Source organism: Tympanuchus pallidicinctus, unplaced genomic scaffold (assembly GCF_026119805.1).
Source record: "Tympanuchus pallidicinctus isolate F22 unplaced genomic scaffold, pur_lepc_1.0 scaffold1, whole genome shotgun sequence".
NCBI classification, from domain to species: Eukaryota; Metazoa; Chordata; class Aves; order Galliformes; family Phasianidae; genus Tympanuchus; species Tympanuchus pallidicinctus.
Genome location: NW_026294618.1, coordinates 19,947,795 through 19,965,764, shown reverse-complemented (window position 1 = coordinate 19,965,764; position 17,970 = coordinate 19,947,795). Strand labels below are relative to the sequence as shown.

The following is a 17,970-nucleotide window of genomic DNA, read 5'->3' as shown; positions in this document are numbered from 1 at the left end:
TCACACACAAAGGAGTTTACTGATATTCAGGCACTCAATTGCCCCTTGCTTCTTGTCCTGTCCCTGGGTATTACTGAAAGGAGCCTGGCTGCATTCTTTTTCCACATTTCCCTTAGGTATTTATATAAATTGATAACATCTTCTCTGAACCTTCTGTTCTCCAGACTGAAGATTCTCAACTCTCATCATCTCCATGCACTTTACTGGACTCCTTCCTACAGTTCCATATCTGTCTTTCACTGAGGTTCCAGAACTAGACATAGTATTCCAAGTATGATTTCATCAGTGCTGAGCAGAGAAGAAGTATCCCTGAGCACGCCAAGTGCTGAGAATTACATTTTTTGGGTTGAGCACACAAGGACTTGCTGTAAGCTGTAGCATATGCAAGTGAGAAGCTACAGACTGCAATTATGTGCCTAGAAATTAGGCACTGTAGTTAAAGCAGCAAGCCTTCCTATTGCATCTGCTTTCTCATCTTAATGAATTTTTGCTGAAATGATTAATACGTTACCAGTATTTTTATGAGTAATATGTTATAGTCTTCATCACAATCATTCTGAGCTTTTATTTCTTTTTACTGTTTCTCTTCATATTTATTATAGGAACGTTATGGGAAGGAAATGTATATCACTGTCACAAAGAAAGGAAGTACCAGGAACTGACAACAGTATACCAGGAACAATATATGTACATTTCATAAAGACTGTGATTTCCTTTCCCTAAGACACTTCTGTGAATGGAAGTCAAACATGTGCTGACCTTTTTTGCTATTATGTCACTCCGAAAACACATCTGCTGGGCTGTCTGCAATCATCACAAAGGGGTTTTTGTTACTTTTTTTTTTTTTTTTTTTTCCCTAAACAGAGAGAATACAGTGTACTTTCTCCTTAACCTCATTTAGAAGTGTTTTTCCTGGACATATTCCTAATAATTTGGTCCGAAGCAAATATTGGATACACAATATTCTGGAATGATAGTCACACAGTTGCTAGCCCTATAAACAGGTTCTCAAATGTGAAGTGTCAAATAAACTTTACAGCCCACATCACCACTGTTCTTACATAAACATTTAATGAACTAGCAGTTCTCTGGTTCCTCCCATTACTTTTCTCACTCATAAAAGATTACAGATTACTGGGATAGTTATTAAGGCTCCTATTTCTAGGATCAATGTACTAGTTGATCCGAGTTTGTTGAACTTACATTCTATTTCCCATGATATTTTCACTGATCATCTATGTTAGCTCAATTTAGGAACTGAGTGGATTTTAAGGTATCAGTTCCCATTAACTCTGCCTCCTAATTTGTTTGAATACATTCAGGTTCAAATCCTTTTTAACTCATAAGTACAAACACAGCGATACAGAGTTGTCTGAGAAAACATGACTGGTGTCCATAACGGAAGAAGTCACAGTGTGAACCTTCATCTTTCCCCCTAACACAGCAGGTGTTCCTCAGTTTACCATACGTGTTTTTTACTATCTGCTTTAAATTACTTCAAGACAAGGCTTTTCTATAGCCAGAGAGCACTCTGGGTGATATCAACTGGAAGAAGCTCTCTGTTGTGAAGTTGTGAAGAAACTCAAAAGAGAATACTTGCTATTTTTAAATAAGCTGGAAGCTTATACGTAATAAGCCATCTAAAAAAGCCATGAGCAAGTAGAGTAATTTGCCTACTGAGCACCGTATAACAGAAGTCGTAGATCTTTGTACACATGAGCACTGAATTTCAGCAAATGCACAGATCCCTACACGTTTTATCTATTTAGGAAGAAACATGGATTACAATACTAATAGAAACTGGCAGGTGGATTTTTATCCTGGAAGATTACTTCCTCCTTTTTATTCAGAGTATCACAATAGGCTGCAAAACTAATTTACCTGTGCATCACACAGCATTTGTCCTTCTCTATGTAGTCTTCGTATCAGGATGTCCTGTAATACAGTTGGCTGTATTTCACTTTCACTTTTAGATATTTCCTTAATCTCCCTTACACTGATAGGCCAGGAAACAAGTTGGTTCATATATGGTTGCAACGTAACCCTCTTTGTAGAAAAGACGACAACACTGATGAATTGCACAAAGCTCCTATTAGGCTGCATTCTCTGTCCATCCTATTTCACTACTCAGACTCCTTTGTTTGGTAAAATAGGTCAGTGCACATAAAAACACTCCTTTAGGGCTGAAGAATCACGTGACCACAGCAAGCCATAAGGAATACGAATGCTAATATGGGAGGCAGCTGATTTGCACTACTTTCATGAGGCCTGGAAGACTGAAATACAACAGACACAGACCAAACTGCAAAGGAAAACACTACATGATGAATCAGAAAAAGAACAACAACAACAAAAACCACACGTGTTTCTCATCTCAGAGCTTCAGCTATCCTGAAACAGAATATGACGAATTCCTAGAATATTCAGATGCACAGAATGGTGCCTTAGAGGAAGAGAACATTATGACCCGTGTGAATACAATATAACCCCCAGTTTATAATACAATCCTGTCTGATTAACAGCTCTGCTCCATTCTTAACTGCCTCTGCAGAAACGCAAGCCTATGCATCCTTTCTTATCTATGCTACTAAGGATGCTGCTCATGTTTTTCAAGTGGCCCTTTTCAGACAAAGTTGAGTGACAGCAATTGCACTCATCCCTTTCAGAGAAGATGGCAGTTCAACTTTCTACCCCAGACAGTTACACACAGAAAATGAAACATCAAAAATGATGCTGTGAGAGTGGGATCAAGGTCTTCTCTGTCTCCAAAACAAGGAGAGATTTGCTATTTAGTGGGAAAAAAATGTAATAGTCTAAAATGTTATGTCTGATTTCAGACAGCTCAATAGGAAACCCACTGTATTGAAGATGGCAACTGGTAAAGGAAAATCTCTTTCTCAATCCATCTTTCAGGTTCTTTGTAGCTTGGGAAAAAAACAAAAACAGAAAAAAAACCATACCCTTTCCCAAGGTCAGTGTTCATGACAGTAGGTAAGACAAATGATATATCGTTTCTTCTACAGATTCTGGACCCCAAATCTGTCTTCCAGTTGGAGGCTGGCACAGACTCAGTGGATAGTAGTGACAGCTTTGTACTTTGCGGGGTGTCTCTGTGCAAACACTTTGCTTAGAGCTACCTAGAAACTCGTGTTTCAGACTGAGCAAAACCCCACTGCTTTTGAGCTGATCTGTAGATGTATGCAGTACTGTATGTATGTGGGATGTATGTGGGAAAGTTCTGGGACATCAGGAAAAGCACAGACAAATACACACACCAGCACTGAAGAAGCTAGCTCTGGCTCAGAAGCATTATCTGGGATTTTCCTTTACTTAGATAATTTTAGCCAATTATTTAACTAGACAAAAAATAACTGGCAATGTAAAAGGAGTTCCATGAAATCCATGAGATGCAGACATAGGAAACATTTATATCTGTTAAATAAAAATTGATTGAGTCATTATTTCAAATAAGATGTACAGAAATCTCTACCCATGGGAATCTGCATTTCAAAAACACAGCTATTAGGCAGTAGAGTGGAATTAGCATAGCGTTATGTAAAATACAGTAAACTGTCTGTTATCACATACAATTCAGGTCTTCTGTGATATCCCTGTGAGACAAGGGTTTAAAGTGGGGCACAGATCAGTTCTCATACAATGTATTTTGCAGTAGCAAATAAAAAAAATAGAACAGTATCAAATGATTTAATATCTTTCAAAATGAGAAATGGAAGCGTGAAACTAAAATAATTCAGAATCCATTTTTTCCCCTGTAATTGTGAGTAACCTTACAACAGAACTTGTACAGAGGGGAAAATATGATCATGGAAAACTACTTCTGCCAAAATATACTGACATGCAAGTTCCTCAGGATGTTATTGAACCACATCACTACGTTACCTTCTCCTTTTGTGTAGATTGCAATGTTTCCATTTACCAAGCCAGCAAACAGGTATTGTGACATGTACGTCAAGCTCATGACAGTTGATTTTTCAGGAGTGAAGAAGTGTTGAAGACGAATTTTCTTTGAGCCCTGGCAACTTTTGTAAATAGAAATGCTACAAAAACAAACAAACAAACAAAAAAAAAACAAAAAACAAGAAGAAGATAAGTCTGCAAAATTCTCAACACAATATTTACTAATAATATACTGGGCAAAAAATATATTCTTCTTCTGTACATAAGAAGACAAATATGAAAAGAACTATTTTGACCCTTCAGAATATCTAGCTAGATAATTTGCAGTTACTTAACAAAGACACTGGAAGTATAGGGGAAAAAAAAAGAAGCATTTATTCAATAAAGAAACATAGTTAGAATCATGCTGTAAGTTCCTTTCACAAGTCTGTCCAAAACTTCCCATTGGTTAGAAAGAAGAAAAAGGATTAAGTATTATCCATAGATCTAGGGAAAAGAGAAGAAACATTCACAATCACACATCAAATGCACTTAACATTCTGATACTTCTTACAGATTGTCACCATGGGTATGTTAGCAACACAGAATAATTAAATCTAGAATGAATTGCATTTCAAACACAAAGGCAATTAGTGCAACCAGATTTTGGAATTGTTAGAAATACAGCATTTTCCTTACACAGATTTTTTTTTTCCCTGCATGTATACAGGTTGGAAACCTCTACAAAAATTGCATATTGTTGCATAGTTAAGTTCTCATGAGTCAAAGCAAGATTTGTTCTCTTACTGAGTCACAGTTTTAGAAAATACAGCTTTTCTCAATTGGGCCATGACTCAGTAAGGTCATCAGCTCAACCAAAGCAAAATAATTCACGTCAACAGTAAATAGCAATAGTATTTATCTGCATGACAAATCCTGCACAATATCACACTGTAGGAGGTTAATGGGTTCCTCATTTAACACTTCTCCCATTTAAAAAACTTTCCAATACTTAACAATTATGCTGTAACACTGCAAAGATAATATTTATATTGTTCAGACATGATGTATGATGAATTAAGCCTCTTTCATTAAGTAAAGGTTTTATTTTTATTTTAAATAATACACAGTATATTTTAAAATCATGCAGAGCATATTTTTTCTTTAGGTGGATTTAGATAAAAATGAGGTCAATTTAAAGAAAAGAACATTTTCTAGGAAGTAACTCAAATTTTTGCTATAGAGTAATAAAGCTAATGAATAAATCATACACAGCATGCTAAAAATGAGAATCACCTTCCTTCTTCCATGCCAAGGCAAATAGTAGGCACATTAGAAGCTTTTGTAGGAACATTTTCAGAGTTGAGAGACATATTTATCTCCTTTATTTTCTCTTCTTCTGGTATGTAGACCATGCAGAGAATCCGCGATTCCACATTGAAGCACTCAATAACCTTAGGGCCAGAGCTTTGAAATGAGACTATTGCGATCTGCCCCATCTGATTAGTACAACTGCCAATCTGAATTGGAAAGAGAAGAAATAAAAATAATAGACAGAGATAGATAACTGTCTCCAGCAGGAGCAGCATTAACAAGGAGGAATATTGGAAAGTTAAAGAGGGCAAGATGAACAAGACAATAATTCAGCTCAGAATGTTTTAAAACTTAACATAAGAACACAGAATTCTCCTGTATACTCACACAAATTTTTCCTTTTTTTTTTTTTTTTAAAGGACAAATATTTTGGCCTATTCTGAAATGTACATACAGAATGTATTACAATTAGAGTGAGCAGTTGTGTAATGTATTATTTTTGAAAACCAGCATTCTTAGTTATCTCAGCTACTCTTGAAATTGATAATATAGTTGAAGCTTGTCCTTTGAAGAGTAACAGGTCTACACATAAATGCTCTGCTGCAACAGAACGGGGGATTACCAATATCACCACATACATGTTTTTCAATTTCTCCTTGATCCAAATCTAGATATCATCAATATGTTCACAAATATTTTAGGAAGCTGGGAAGAGCAGAACAATAACTTGTGCACCTAAGCACCAACACGTTTATACAGTGACTCCCTATGCACGTATGAAATGAAAAAACACGGCAAAGAAGAAGAAAATTACGCAGTAGTAGATAAACTTCATTGACATGTATTTGTGATGACTGATTTCAATTAACAAAGACAAAAAGAAAATACACAAGTCATCCTGAAAAAGACCTCTGACAAAAACTACTTTTGACTTTAACTTTTAACTTTCAAGGGTTCCAAAATGATGTCCCTTAAAATCCCAGTTTTGCAATAACAAGAAAACCTGCTGAAATTTTTAGCATTTAAAAAACAAAATAAAAATAGGCGATGCCACTTTGCTAGAATATCAGCACATTTAGGTCATAATAATGTGCTAGTACATTATTTTCCTATGTATACACTTAAACAAATTGCTTATAGCTAAAACACTTTTGAAATATGGAACAGACGAAAGGATGGTGTGAGCACATACGGCTTTAAATAGCATGTAACTCAATCTAGCAGTGCTCACCTGATTTCATTCTGTGCAACAGTAACAATTACACATAAATAGAGTACAGTACTAGTTATCTTCTACAGAAGTCCATCTTAAATAATTAAACAAAAATAATAATGATAATAAAATCCATATGCTGCTGATTGTCACAAAAAACATCTCCAGAAAGAGACAAAGTTCTCTGCAAGACTAAACTTACCCAAAGAAAACCATGTTCCATGGAACAGGAATCTGACTCTGTTTCTCCAGAGAGGTACAGTTCAGGGTTATAGGCAGCACATTCAATCTTCAAACAAACAAAAAAAAAAAATGTGGAAAGTTAAGGTTAAAAAGATATGCCTGATTCAGTTCTATTCAATCTGTAATTAACTAAATAAATCATTTAAGGATATCACAACGTCACAGAAAAGAAGCCAAGAAGTCAATCTAGCCCATCCAGTTCCAGTGGGCAGGGCCAACTGCATGTGTATCATTCCTAGCACATTCTTGTCTACTCTTACAGACATTTAAAGCTAAAGACTACAAATTATTCACCTGATCTGTACAAAGGCTTCACAGAGCTTCAAATTTCATTACTCTTTTTCCAAACTAAAGTCATCCCTGATGAAAATGCTAACCTTCTCATCTTAGCAATCAGATATTACCTTCCCTTCTATAGCATCCTTTCACATATAAGGCTGCTATATGTCATGACCCCCTTTGAGTCTCCTCTTCGTTAGGCTCAGTGAGCACGATCACTAATTCATTTAATTATTTAGCTAAATCTTGTTTTAAACTTTTTAAGTTAGTTTTTAAAATTCTTGCTTATGACTGCTGTTTTACAACTGGCATCTCCCTACCAACTCCATATATTCGGAAGTGCAGAACTATGTAAACTAAACACCCTTCTTAGGCTGACCTGTTAAATACTTACTATGCAAAACACTACATAATGATTACCTTCTCTGAACCTTGTTTGGATGCATTCCATTGGTTATTTGCACTTTGTAACAATATCACATTTTCAACCAATTCTTACCTTGTTGCTATCTTAGAAATTGCTTTTATGGACTTTCTACTCAATCATCTCCTCAATCTGTACTTGTGTAGGTACTTAATTCTGCAAGAGTGTGTGTCTGTCTGTGTGTCTGTCCTAATTACTACCACTCTCTTTATTTCTTCAAACCACTCCTTCAGGTGTTCTACTCATTTTGAATGTTAATGCTATGCTTCAAAATACCTTCACTCCCTCTCACTTCTTGTTATCGTGTCACTGTCAGTAAACTAAAAACTATACTCAGGACTTTATCATCCAGGCCATTTAAGGAAAAAATAAAAATAAAAATAATCAACCCAACCCACTCCTCAAGAATTCTGCCAGATTAAAGATCAATGCAAGTCTTTCCTTGCTCAGAAAATGAAATACCAGCATACAAGCTCTAAAAAAGGCCTTTCTTGTTATTTATATCTATTTTCTCTGGTTTCCCCTAATAAAAAGACTACATAAGCACTTCTCTATTATGAACTACTTGCACACTTGCACATATTTTTAACAGAGTAAAAAGGTTCTCGATGAGGTATGATATTATGATTTTAAAAAAGACAGCATCCTCTACAATTCACACTCATGTGCTTGTCTCAGACATCAGTGACATAATATTACTTGTGATTCTGGAAACAAGTTGGTTAGTATTAACTTACACACTTCAACAGAATCTCGCAACATCATCTCACTACACTGAGACTGTTTTTTTTTTATTTATTATTTTTTTGAAGGAAACAAGGGGTCATAACTTAAGAGTTCTAAATTTCCAGTTTGTTTTTCAGAAGTGCAACGAATTTCAAAATTCTCCCTGAAGTCAGCAGGCATTGCTGAGTGACTAGAAGTAGTAATAATGGTATGTATTCACCAAAGCAATACAGAACAAGGATAAAAGACAGATCAGAAAAATAAAAGAACTATCTTTGCCAGTCTTAGCCTGTCTTATTTAACAAATACTGATGCTGTCTACTCATAATGGTGATTTACAGTAGCTGTGACAGCTAAGTACTTCACTAACCAACGAAAAAGTTAACCTGCTGGCTAGGTATTTCTCAGGCTGTTTCTTACATCTCTATGTCACTTTATGTCTTACTCAAAACTGATGATGTTTTTCACAGTCAACTCCTAGTAGTTTAGCTCTCCATTTCAATAAGCCTTTTACACAATGATGTAAATGTGCTCTGATGGCTATTACTGACTCCCTGTACTACCAAGCAGTCTGAGCAGTATGCTAAGAGATAGCTGGATCAGCCATGCAAAGGGCTCTTCCCACCCCAACCTCTACCCCTACATCAAAACTGCAGCTGAAGCTGCAGAAAAGCAGAAGAAATATTTAGGTGATTTCATCCAGGAATATCAAGGCCACAAGAACATCAGGACTGACAGCTGGGCTTCTGTGTTCTCCTTTGGATCTGTAAAACTACCAGAGCTGTCTTGGAGCTCAGGCAAACTCTGCTTGCAAAGAGCATTACATAAGTCCACGGACATGTGACCTTCCCTTCCTTTCAAAAGAAAAAGACCCTTTTGAAACTTGATTACAAGGGATGAACCTGAGCCTTTAAGGCACTTGGCACAGACCTACAGAAATTATGAATACACAGGCTCTACAGAAATGCGAGTATTTAAAATTCCCTTTAAAATAATCGGTTTGGTTATTTATCCAACTGTGACACAGAAAATATTCAATAAACACAAATCCAAGTGTCTAGTAAGATATGAATGACACATAAATCTACATACTTTGTTGTTTGAGGGCTCAAATACTGTGTTCCTGCAACCCTCTTGGACTTTCTATCACTGCTGGTCTTATATCAAAGTACACATCAGCAGTAACTTAAGAGAACTAATAGGCGAGAACTAACAGATGTATTTACATTACAGTTTTCCTTAGTAGTGACATCACGAAAGAAAACAAACTGTAATTTCGTATAATCGTTCTATTCACCTTAAACTCCTGCTGCTTCGCCATCATCACTGGCATGTGTCTAACAAGGAGAGGATGTTTCTCCTTTTTGATTTGATTCCCATCATCTTCCACACAGAACCAACCTAACAGGTTATCCTCCGCTGTAACGGAAAGAACAAACAAACATCCCACAGCACTTTCATTGAATAACTGCTTACATCTCTCTACAGAAATAGAAAATAATTATCTTACAATTGGCTAGTAATAATCAGGTTCTTCTCATGTCATATATAATTTTGTTGGAATAAACAATAAAACTATGAGCAGAAATTCAATATAGTAGATTAAATAACTACTGTTAATGCCAAAAAAGCAACACTTAATACTAGCAAAATGTTAATGATCTTGTCAGTAGCTTATTAAAAGAGTAAAGGTACCCTTCCTCTTCCTCTTTTGAATCCTTAAAGGATACCAAACGTTTCCTCAGACCTACCAAATCTATCGTCTGCAAATATGACCATTTTTCTGCCAGCAAAGTAGCATCACTACAATCTGCTATTTATCATCCTTACAAGGATCCACTTCCTGCACTGATGATGTCCAGTTTTCTTTCTTTTTTTGTTGTTTTATCTGCCTATTGTGAGATGCCATAAAAATACCGTATTTTGAAAAAGTGCTGACAAAAGCTGCTTTCTACTTTGCATATCCTCAATGTTTCAACTTAAGCATTCAACATCCCAGGTAACTTTTGAAACTTAGGCAGTCTGAGGAAACATGGGAAACTAATAACATCATAGAACAGCACATTCCTTGTTGCTCCCACTTAGATCAGACTTATTAGTGATAATTTCTCTACTGAAAACTAAAAGCTTATACTAAAAAAACTGACTCTGGTCCCAAAGAGAAAAACTTATTTCATATATCCAACTAAAGAAATATTTCATCAAAATGTCATGAATGTTTATTTCATGCTCAGGAAGCTAAAAACAAATGAACCAACAGCTTTACTATCATTTCCTAGCTAAAATTTCTTGAGCTGAAACTGAAAAATGTGAACCTCAAAGGCATATGGCTGAAAAGATTGTAATATCTGAAAAGATATGTACACAATGGAGTAACTTCCTCATCAGTCAGACATGTAGTGTAACTTCATTCATTTTGATTTAGATATATCAAATAAAAATTATTATCATAGATCATACAGATCATCATTACTTTGTAAGTCAATCATTATTATCTACTGTATTGCAATTTCAAGATCTGTAGATAGAACTTTGTAAAAAAAATCATTTTGTATGAAAACAGTATTACACTGTACATCTTATATATTGTATTCTAACTTGATAGGAAATGTAAGAAACCAAGAATTACCAAGGGCTAGTTTAGCCATTTGCAAATTGTTGATCCAAGACTGTTTGATGGCAGGGGTAAAGGTATTGAATACAGCTGTAAAGAAAGTAGGCCGCCCAGACCTGCAAGACAAAATATTTAATAAAATAAATGAAAAACAATTACACAAAAAGAGGCCATTCTAAATGTACTAAGTATGAGATTCAGACAGGGCTAGAAAAGTCAAGCAAGACAAAAATCCAACCATCTTCCTTTATCTTAAAGCACGTAGCTCAGATAGGCAACGATAAGCCACACGTCCTTCTTCTCATGCTTTACATGAAAAGGTATGACAAGAACAATCCTCCTTGACAAATTAATATAATAGCGGCTATTCCTTGTCAAGTGCCATCACCACAGATGGCACACTCTCTTATCTTGCATCAGGAACTAAATGTTGAGGAACAGGAGAAAAACTACACTGCCGTTCTGAAACATGGAAGTTGCAAAAGCTTCAGCACGACAGTGCAATTTAGAGGCTAGCTGTACAGACAAGAGAGCAGGAAGACCTAAAGATTCCCTGGTACATCTCTATCTAACACACAAAGCCATTTAGAAAGTTTCACAATCAAGAATTACTACTGACTTGTCCTGTTTTCCTGGAAGCTGCAGCTGAATTCTACAGCGATCTGCTGCTCTGATTTCATCTTCTTTTTTCAAGATCAATTTTTGTAAACCCGAGGTCCAGTCATGTGCTACCGACTGGTTTAAGTTCTGAAAAATTGAAAAAAGAATGCTAAGGATCAATATTCATCTACCAACCTATTTCCAATGAGCTAAAGGTGATCTTTATGTACAAAGAGTTCCCAGTACCTGGCTCTCATTTAGTTCTCATTTTTTAATCATGTATAATTTAGACAGATTTGTAAACATGCTTTAAAAATGTCTGTAAAGATTGTTAACACATATTAGCTGATGATTTACTTGCACTCTGTTCAGATTTTGATGATACACACATAACACTCCCAAGGATTTGTCAAACTATGAAATGCAGATTTGCATCAATTGCTCGTACAATCCTTTTACCTCATTGCAGTGAACAGCTACCAAGAATCTATAAATTCTCTTTCTAAAAAAGAAAATCTCAAGGAAACCTCTGTAAATCACACTGCCAATGTTTTTGTTCAAATCTTTGAGGCAAAAATGTTTACGTAGCCATCGTGGAAGCTCTGTATAGTTGCAGCCCGCTTAAGTAGGATGCTGAAACACTCATTCTCTGTAACCTGAACATAACAAGTTATTCACATGCAAGAGCACATGAATTACCAATTGTTAAAATTTTATGAAAATTAAAGTATTTTTTTAAAATAAAGAAACTGACCTCATTCCTCATCTAAATTATTTGAATTATTTTAAGCAGCTCTGTCTGGAAACATTGATTAAACGTTATGTTTTTAAAATGTAGTTGGCACTGACTGGTAGCAAAAATGGAAAGGTTTTGCATATTTTGATTCTATCGTTTTAGTGGATGAAAGTCCTTCGGTATCTGTTGCACACCTCATTCCAATAATGCAGCTGAAATTCACCTCCACATTCTGGCGAAATTTTTGTCCTAACAGACTGTTTCCATAAATGTCCTCCACAGTACATATTTTCATCAATTTTTATGTTCTACTTAATGTCCTTGCCTCTGAAGTCAGGATATTCCAAGAGAAACTCAGCTTTCATATACACAAACATTTACTTACAGTCTGTGATGGCAGGTAGGAATTTTAAAATGTAGTCAAGCATACATAAAACATATAAAACAAGAGGCAAAGAAGAAAGCAATTAAAAATATATCATTGATTTATTTTTAAGTCTTATGAATGCGGAGAATGGAGAATTCATTCTGAAATTCAGTGTTAATGTTCTATATCTATTTGCTAGAACAAAGACTAAATGAAAGGAATGTGAACAAAACCAAAGCAAATTGCTTTCAAAATTCATCACAACATCTATTAACATTTTTGTGATTTGCATTTAAGTACAATTTCTCCCCAAAAGCTAGAATTATAAGCTCATATGAGCATTAAGAGCTTCCTCCAAGCAACCATCCTCCTACTACCTCATCTAACTATAGGAATCTAATTTCAAAAGACCAAAACATAATTCTGTTTCCATATAAGCTTATCAGCTACTGAGGAAATGTAGACTCTTGTTTCCACCTACACTTAAAAGCAACAAAGCAAAACAAGATTAAAAGACAGCTGTAATCTACTTACAGCATGAAACATTTAAAAGCAATTGAATTACTGGAGATAAAAATGATTTCTTTACAGAGAGAACATCTTACATTGACCCTAGGGAAAAACAACTGGGCTATTTTACAACAAGAATACATTTTAAAAATAAATCCAGCTTTGTTTATTACCTGATAATTTCCTTTAAGGCTGCCTATTAATTGACTAATTTGACCAACTACATTCAAATCATGTAAAAGGTTCTGCAGATCATGGTATAGTTGCCCTGGTCCCATATACAGCTTGTCTAAAATGAACAAGAACATAATGTTATATATAATAAAAAGATGTAATTCTCAGTTAAAGGAGGAAAGCATGACAAACAATGTTATTAACATATATCGCTACTTCTTAACACTATGAAAATTAGGTTTATGAAAATAGGCTTTGCTCTTTCTAGATCATAAAAACAACTAACGCATCAATATGCAGATAGGATCATCCAAAAATCAGTGTTTCGTTTATATGTACACCATAGCCATTTCATTTTCCTGCTCCAGGTGCTTTCGGTGTTCCTATAGACAGATACTTATGAAATGCATCATGGGAAGCGGTAGCAGTATATGTTATTGTATACTAGCTTTGCATATACAGGTGTTACCATTCTCATTTCCTTATAGTTCACCTTATATTGCCTTTTTCAGTTTGTTCATCTATTATGAAGGACATCATCATCTGTAGCTTTACTAGGAATGCACTAAAACTATGACAAAGTTTCACCGAGCCTCAAATCTGTAGATAATTGAATTTTTGCTTAACACCAGCCAGCAGGCTTGCTGTTACATGACAATGTGCACATCCTTCAAGAGGGTTGCTTCTCATTACGTGACATAGCCAAAAAAATTAACTGTAGCCTATACTAAGGTGGTTTAAAACTCCAAATTTGTTTTAGCAAAGTAATTCAGGACCTTATAGCTACATCCTAACTCTATCCATAAACCTAACTCACAAACCTATAACTTCGTTGAACCACATGAAATTTTACTGCAATCAGATAAGTGGAAAAAGGATTTGCGGTGAGGATAGCACCAAGTATTAGCAGCAGCAGAAATATCTTGCCCAAGCCATTACTAAGTACATAAGTTTACAAAGAAACACTAACTGAGAAAAAATATTCTGACTAATAGGATCAAATAGGCAGTTTAATGTGCAATATTTCTGAAGCACTGCTAACACCTTGGCTCCCAGACATGATTCTAGCAGAGGGATGGCTATACAGCTCTTGCAGAAACAACACTCTCTCCCCCCCAAGCCCCACACTGACTCACACAGCGTCGGCATGTTTCCCTTTGGAATGACAGGAACCAGGCTGGATTATTTTTCCAGGAAACCCCTGCAGATTATTTATCTCATGCAGTGCAGCATTCAAGATACAACTCCAAGCCACAGTTTTGGAAGCTAGTCTGCGGGAAGCAAATTATCCTGACCAGGAGGTTTTCAAGACTGTGCTGGCAAGAATATGAAGTAAATCTAATTCTAGCTACGTAGACCACGTCTATGTGCCAAACCCCGTCATATAAGGAGAATGCTTTCAAAATATGGTTTGAATTTTGAGTGCTCCTGAGGTCTCAGTGGCTCTTGTGGGTCCCTTTTAACACAGGATATTCTGTGATTTTGCTTTTAATCTGAGGACTGCAGCTGGTGGAAGACCGGGAGCACTCACTGGCATGCTGCTGATCCAAGGCAGCCTCTTTCTCCCAGGTAACTCCACAGCCTGCTGCAGGAGCACAGGGGCCCTGGCCTGCAGGCTGGCAGCAGCACAGGGATGGCCACATTGTGCCATGTGTGGTGGGCAGGGCAGATGGATGTCAGCACTGCGTGGCTGGGACCAGAATGGAATAAAACACCAACCAGGAGCCCAACAAAATACAAAAGACCAAACACAACACTATCATACAGATCAAGGCCATCACTGGACGTTTACATAATCCACTACATTAAGGCAGGAATCCGTCTGAATTCTTGAAGGCTGAAAAATCACAAGATCTAAGGGAAATGCTAAGGGTTACTTAATTTACGAATTCTCCACTTTACTGCAGGAAAACACAATGTAAACTGGAGATCTTGCTCTTGCCCAGAAAACTGAAAATTACTCTCATGCTTTTAGATGTTCTCCTAAAGGGAATGAAAGGATTTAGAAACAACTGCACTTACACCATTTACCCAAGCAGAGAATAGATGCAACTTTCATCCACTCTCCTTTGCCTGTTCTGAATGTTAATTGAAAGCACAATGAAGCCTTTCTTATCCTCACAAACAAATCAGTCTTTAGGAAAAGATCATTATATTTACTGTATGCAATGAAAGGAAATAAATCCAAAGTAGACAGACCTAGGAGGAAGAGCTTTTAGGTGCTGGTCAGAATTGTTTTTTTTTATACATATTTACACATACACAATACAAAATTTTAACACTTCTGCAATTGTAGACAATGAACTTTCATTAGGCTGCATTTTCATTTTCTCCACTCCAAATACTTGAAAAAACAATATCTGAAAATCTCTCCTTGAATCTCTCTTCTTCTGCAAGGTTAAGCCTTTTTACTAAGTAATCTCAACAATAATTACCAATTAGAATTCCTAGTTCTTAGTCAAATCAAATTGCTGATTTCAACTGGGCAACACTCAGGGTTATAAATCTGGTAAAATCTGGTTGAAATCTGAATAATACATTCAGCATTGTAAAGAACACAAATGAAATAATTTTTGCCACAAATTTCTGTACCAAAAGTTTACAAAACAAAATTAAGCCTGATTCTAAGTAATTAGTAGTTAGTCGAGTTTCTGGCAGAAGCCTGTTCACCTACACGTCATTTATAAATTCCACAGCTAAACAAAGCAAACTGCTGCACTGGAAAACACATCACAAATACTTCCAAAATTTATACTCATGGGGCTGACCAACACAAAACTTAAAGCCACAATGTTGTGAAGAGCTGAAAAATTGTGATAATTCCCTTGTATAGGATGGATACTTTCACCTGAGTGAATTTCAGCTATATTACTGATGAGCTGAGAGAGCTAGAGCTCTTCAGTACAGGGAAGAGAAGTCTCTGGGGGGACCTTATAGCAGCCTTCCTGTACCTGAAGGGGACTGACAGGAAAGCTGTGGAGGGACTTTTTACAAGGGCATGTAGCAACAGGATGGGGGGGAAATGGCTTTAAACTGGAAGAAAGTAGATTTAGTCTAGATATCAGGAAGGAATTTTTTATTGTGAGGGTGGTGAGACACTGGAACAGATTGCCCAGTAAGGTTGTGGATGCTCCATACCTGGTGTTCAAGGCAAGGCTGCATGGGGCTTCAAGTTACCTTGCAGGTTTAATTCCTGCCCATAGCAGTGGGGTTGAACTTGACCTTAAAGGTCCCTTCCAACCCAAACCATTCTATAATTCTATGACTATTTCTGAAGTTTAAAAGCCAGAATCACTCCTTACAGCTTCATAAAGACAGAGTTAAAAGCAAATCAGAAATAGGACACTATTCAGCAATGTACAATAGCAAGCATTCAGTCAGAAAGACTTTGTGCTGTAGTCTTCAGAATAGGCCATGCAGCAAGTTTTAACTACTTATATCTGCTGATTTTCCTTGTGCTGCTATCACACCAGAAAACAGATCTCCTCTACTCCCTACTGCATCTCCAAATGCTTTTATAAATATTCTAGTTTCAGCCTTGAGAATAAGGGATAAATCTTGAATTTCACTCACTAATGGCCACCTGAGTCTATTTTGTCTGCATCATGCAAGTTTTATAATATTTTAATAAATCAAGATAAAAAGGAAGCAAAGAGAATGTCAAAGCAAATAAAATAACCTGGCAAATGAAACTCTGTCATTTAGAAAAAACAAACTGAAGTCATTTTAAGATCAACCATTAAAGGGCAAGTTCTTAGTATAGAAAAGAAAACAACAACAAAAAACAGTAAATAAAGAGTGCCTGTTTCCATCTTTGATGTCCCAAGATGACAAATTAAAATGAAATTGTAATGGTCAGCCACAGCAGATATCAAAAGCCATGGCAATTGTTCTTTCCTGGAGGTCCTTAGTAGGCAGAAAATGAAGCAGAAAAATAACTGAGATCATAACAATGTCCTCATTGGAAGAGAATTCTCTTAGATTTCACCACTTGATTTCTGTCAGGATGATGGATTAAAAATTACAGTAACTTCACCACTGAACTGGGTCCTGAAAGGGCTACATCTTTTAAAACAGAATTGGGTTGCAGAATCCTTGGTGGCTAACAATACATTAACTATCAGTTGACTCAGCTCAGAATTGTCTGATGGATGATATTTCCTGGGTGAAAGTAGGTGGTAGTGGTGAGGGGGGGGGAATTCAGTCTGTTCATCAGATATGTTTCTCAGTGCAGAGCCAAAGTTCTGCCCTCTAAAAATGTTCCCTGACCATTACATTGGTGGTTAGCTTGAATGGGTGTTCTCTCTTTTTCTCCACAGAAAGCACTGATAAACTCTTGGTTTCATTCCAAGGCAGATGATACGGTAGATTATTTTTTTTGTACTTTGAAAAGTTTTAGAAATGATAAAGTCATTTCCTTCCCATTTCTAAGCCACTCCTGCTATCAAGCTCCAAAACAATTTTATTGTATTTTAATGTGGGGGAAAAAAAAAAAAAAAAAAGTAACACAGGAATTCAGGGATAGTTTTTCCCATCTCCACACATTTGACATGCTGCAGAGAATGGTGTGCTTGGGCAGAAGGAGAATGCCATCTGCTGTAACCAATAACCATGTATCTCACTTAGGATGCAAAGTTTTGCATTCCACCTATAGATCAAGGGTAAAAGCTTGGCATGACACGCAAGTCAGTAGAGGAATTTTTTCATGAAATTCTTTGTTGCTAAGATATCACCAGAAGAATTTGTGCCTCCTTGCAGCAGGCAAGTTTAGTGCCAACAACCAAAAATTCATGCAAAATGCCTAATCTCTTACTCAGCATTATTTTTTAAAGTATTCAAGACAGATCCATGAAGAAAAAAAAAAAAAAAAGCT

The 17,970-nt window shown here is 36.2% G+C and overlaps 1 protein-coding gene across 5 annotated transcripts in view; it reads right to left on the bottom strand.

Moving 5' to 3' along the window:
- Nucleotides 1-17,970, bottom strand: part of ARHGEF10 (Rho guanine nucleotide exchange factor 10) — a 108,616-nt gene that overhangs the window by 23,946 nt on the left and 66,700 nt on the right. For all 5 annotated transcript variants that reach the window (XM_052697048.1, XM_052697075.1, XM_052697085.1 and 2 more), the window contains 7 exons: nt 13,097-13,212; nt 11,330-11,457; nt 10,726-10,826; nt 9,394-9,515; nt 6,627-6,713; nt 5,194-5,417; nt 3,901-4,058 (listed from right to left, as the gene is read on the bottom strand). In XM_052697048.1, coding sequence (XP_052553008.1) covers nt 3,901-4,058; nt 5,194-5,417; nt 6,627-6,713; nt 9,394-9,515; nt 10,726-10,826; nt 11,330-11,457; nt 13,097-13,212 — 936 coding nt within the window. The remainder of the gene's footprint in view (nt 1-3,900; nt 4,059-5,193; nt 5,418-6,626; nt 6,714-9,393; nt 9,516-10,725; nt 10,827-11,329; nt 11,458-13,096; nt 13,213-17,970) is intronic.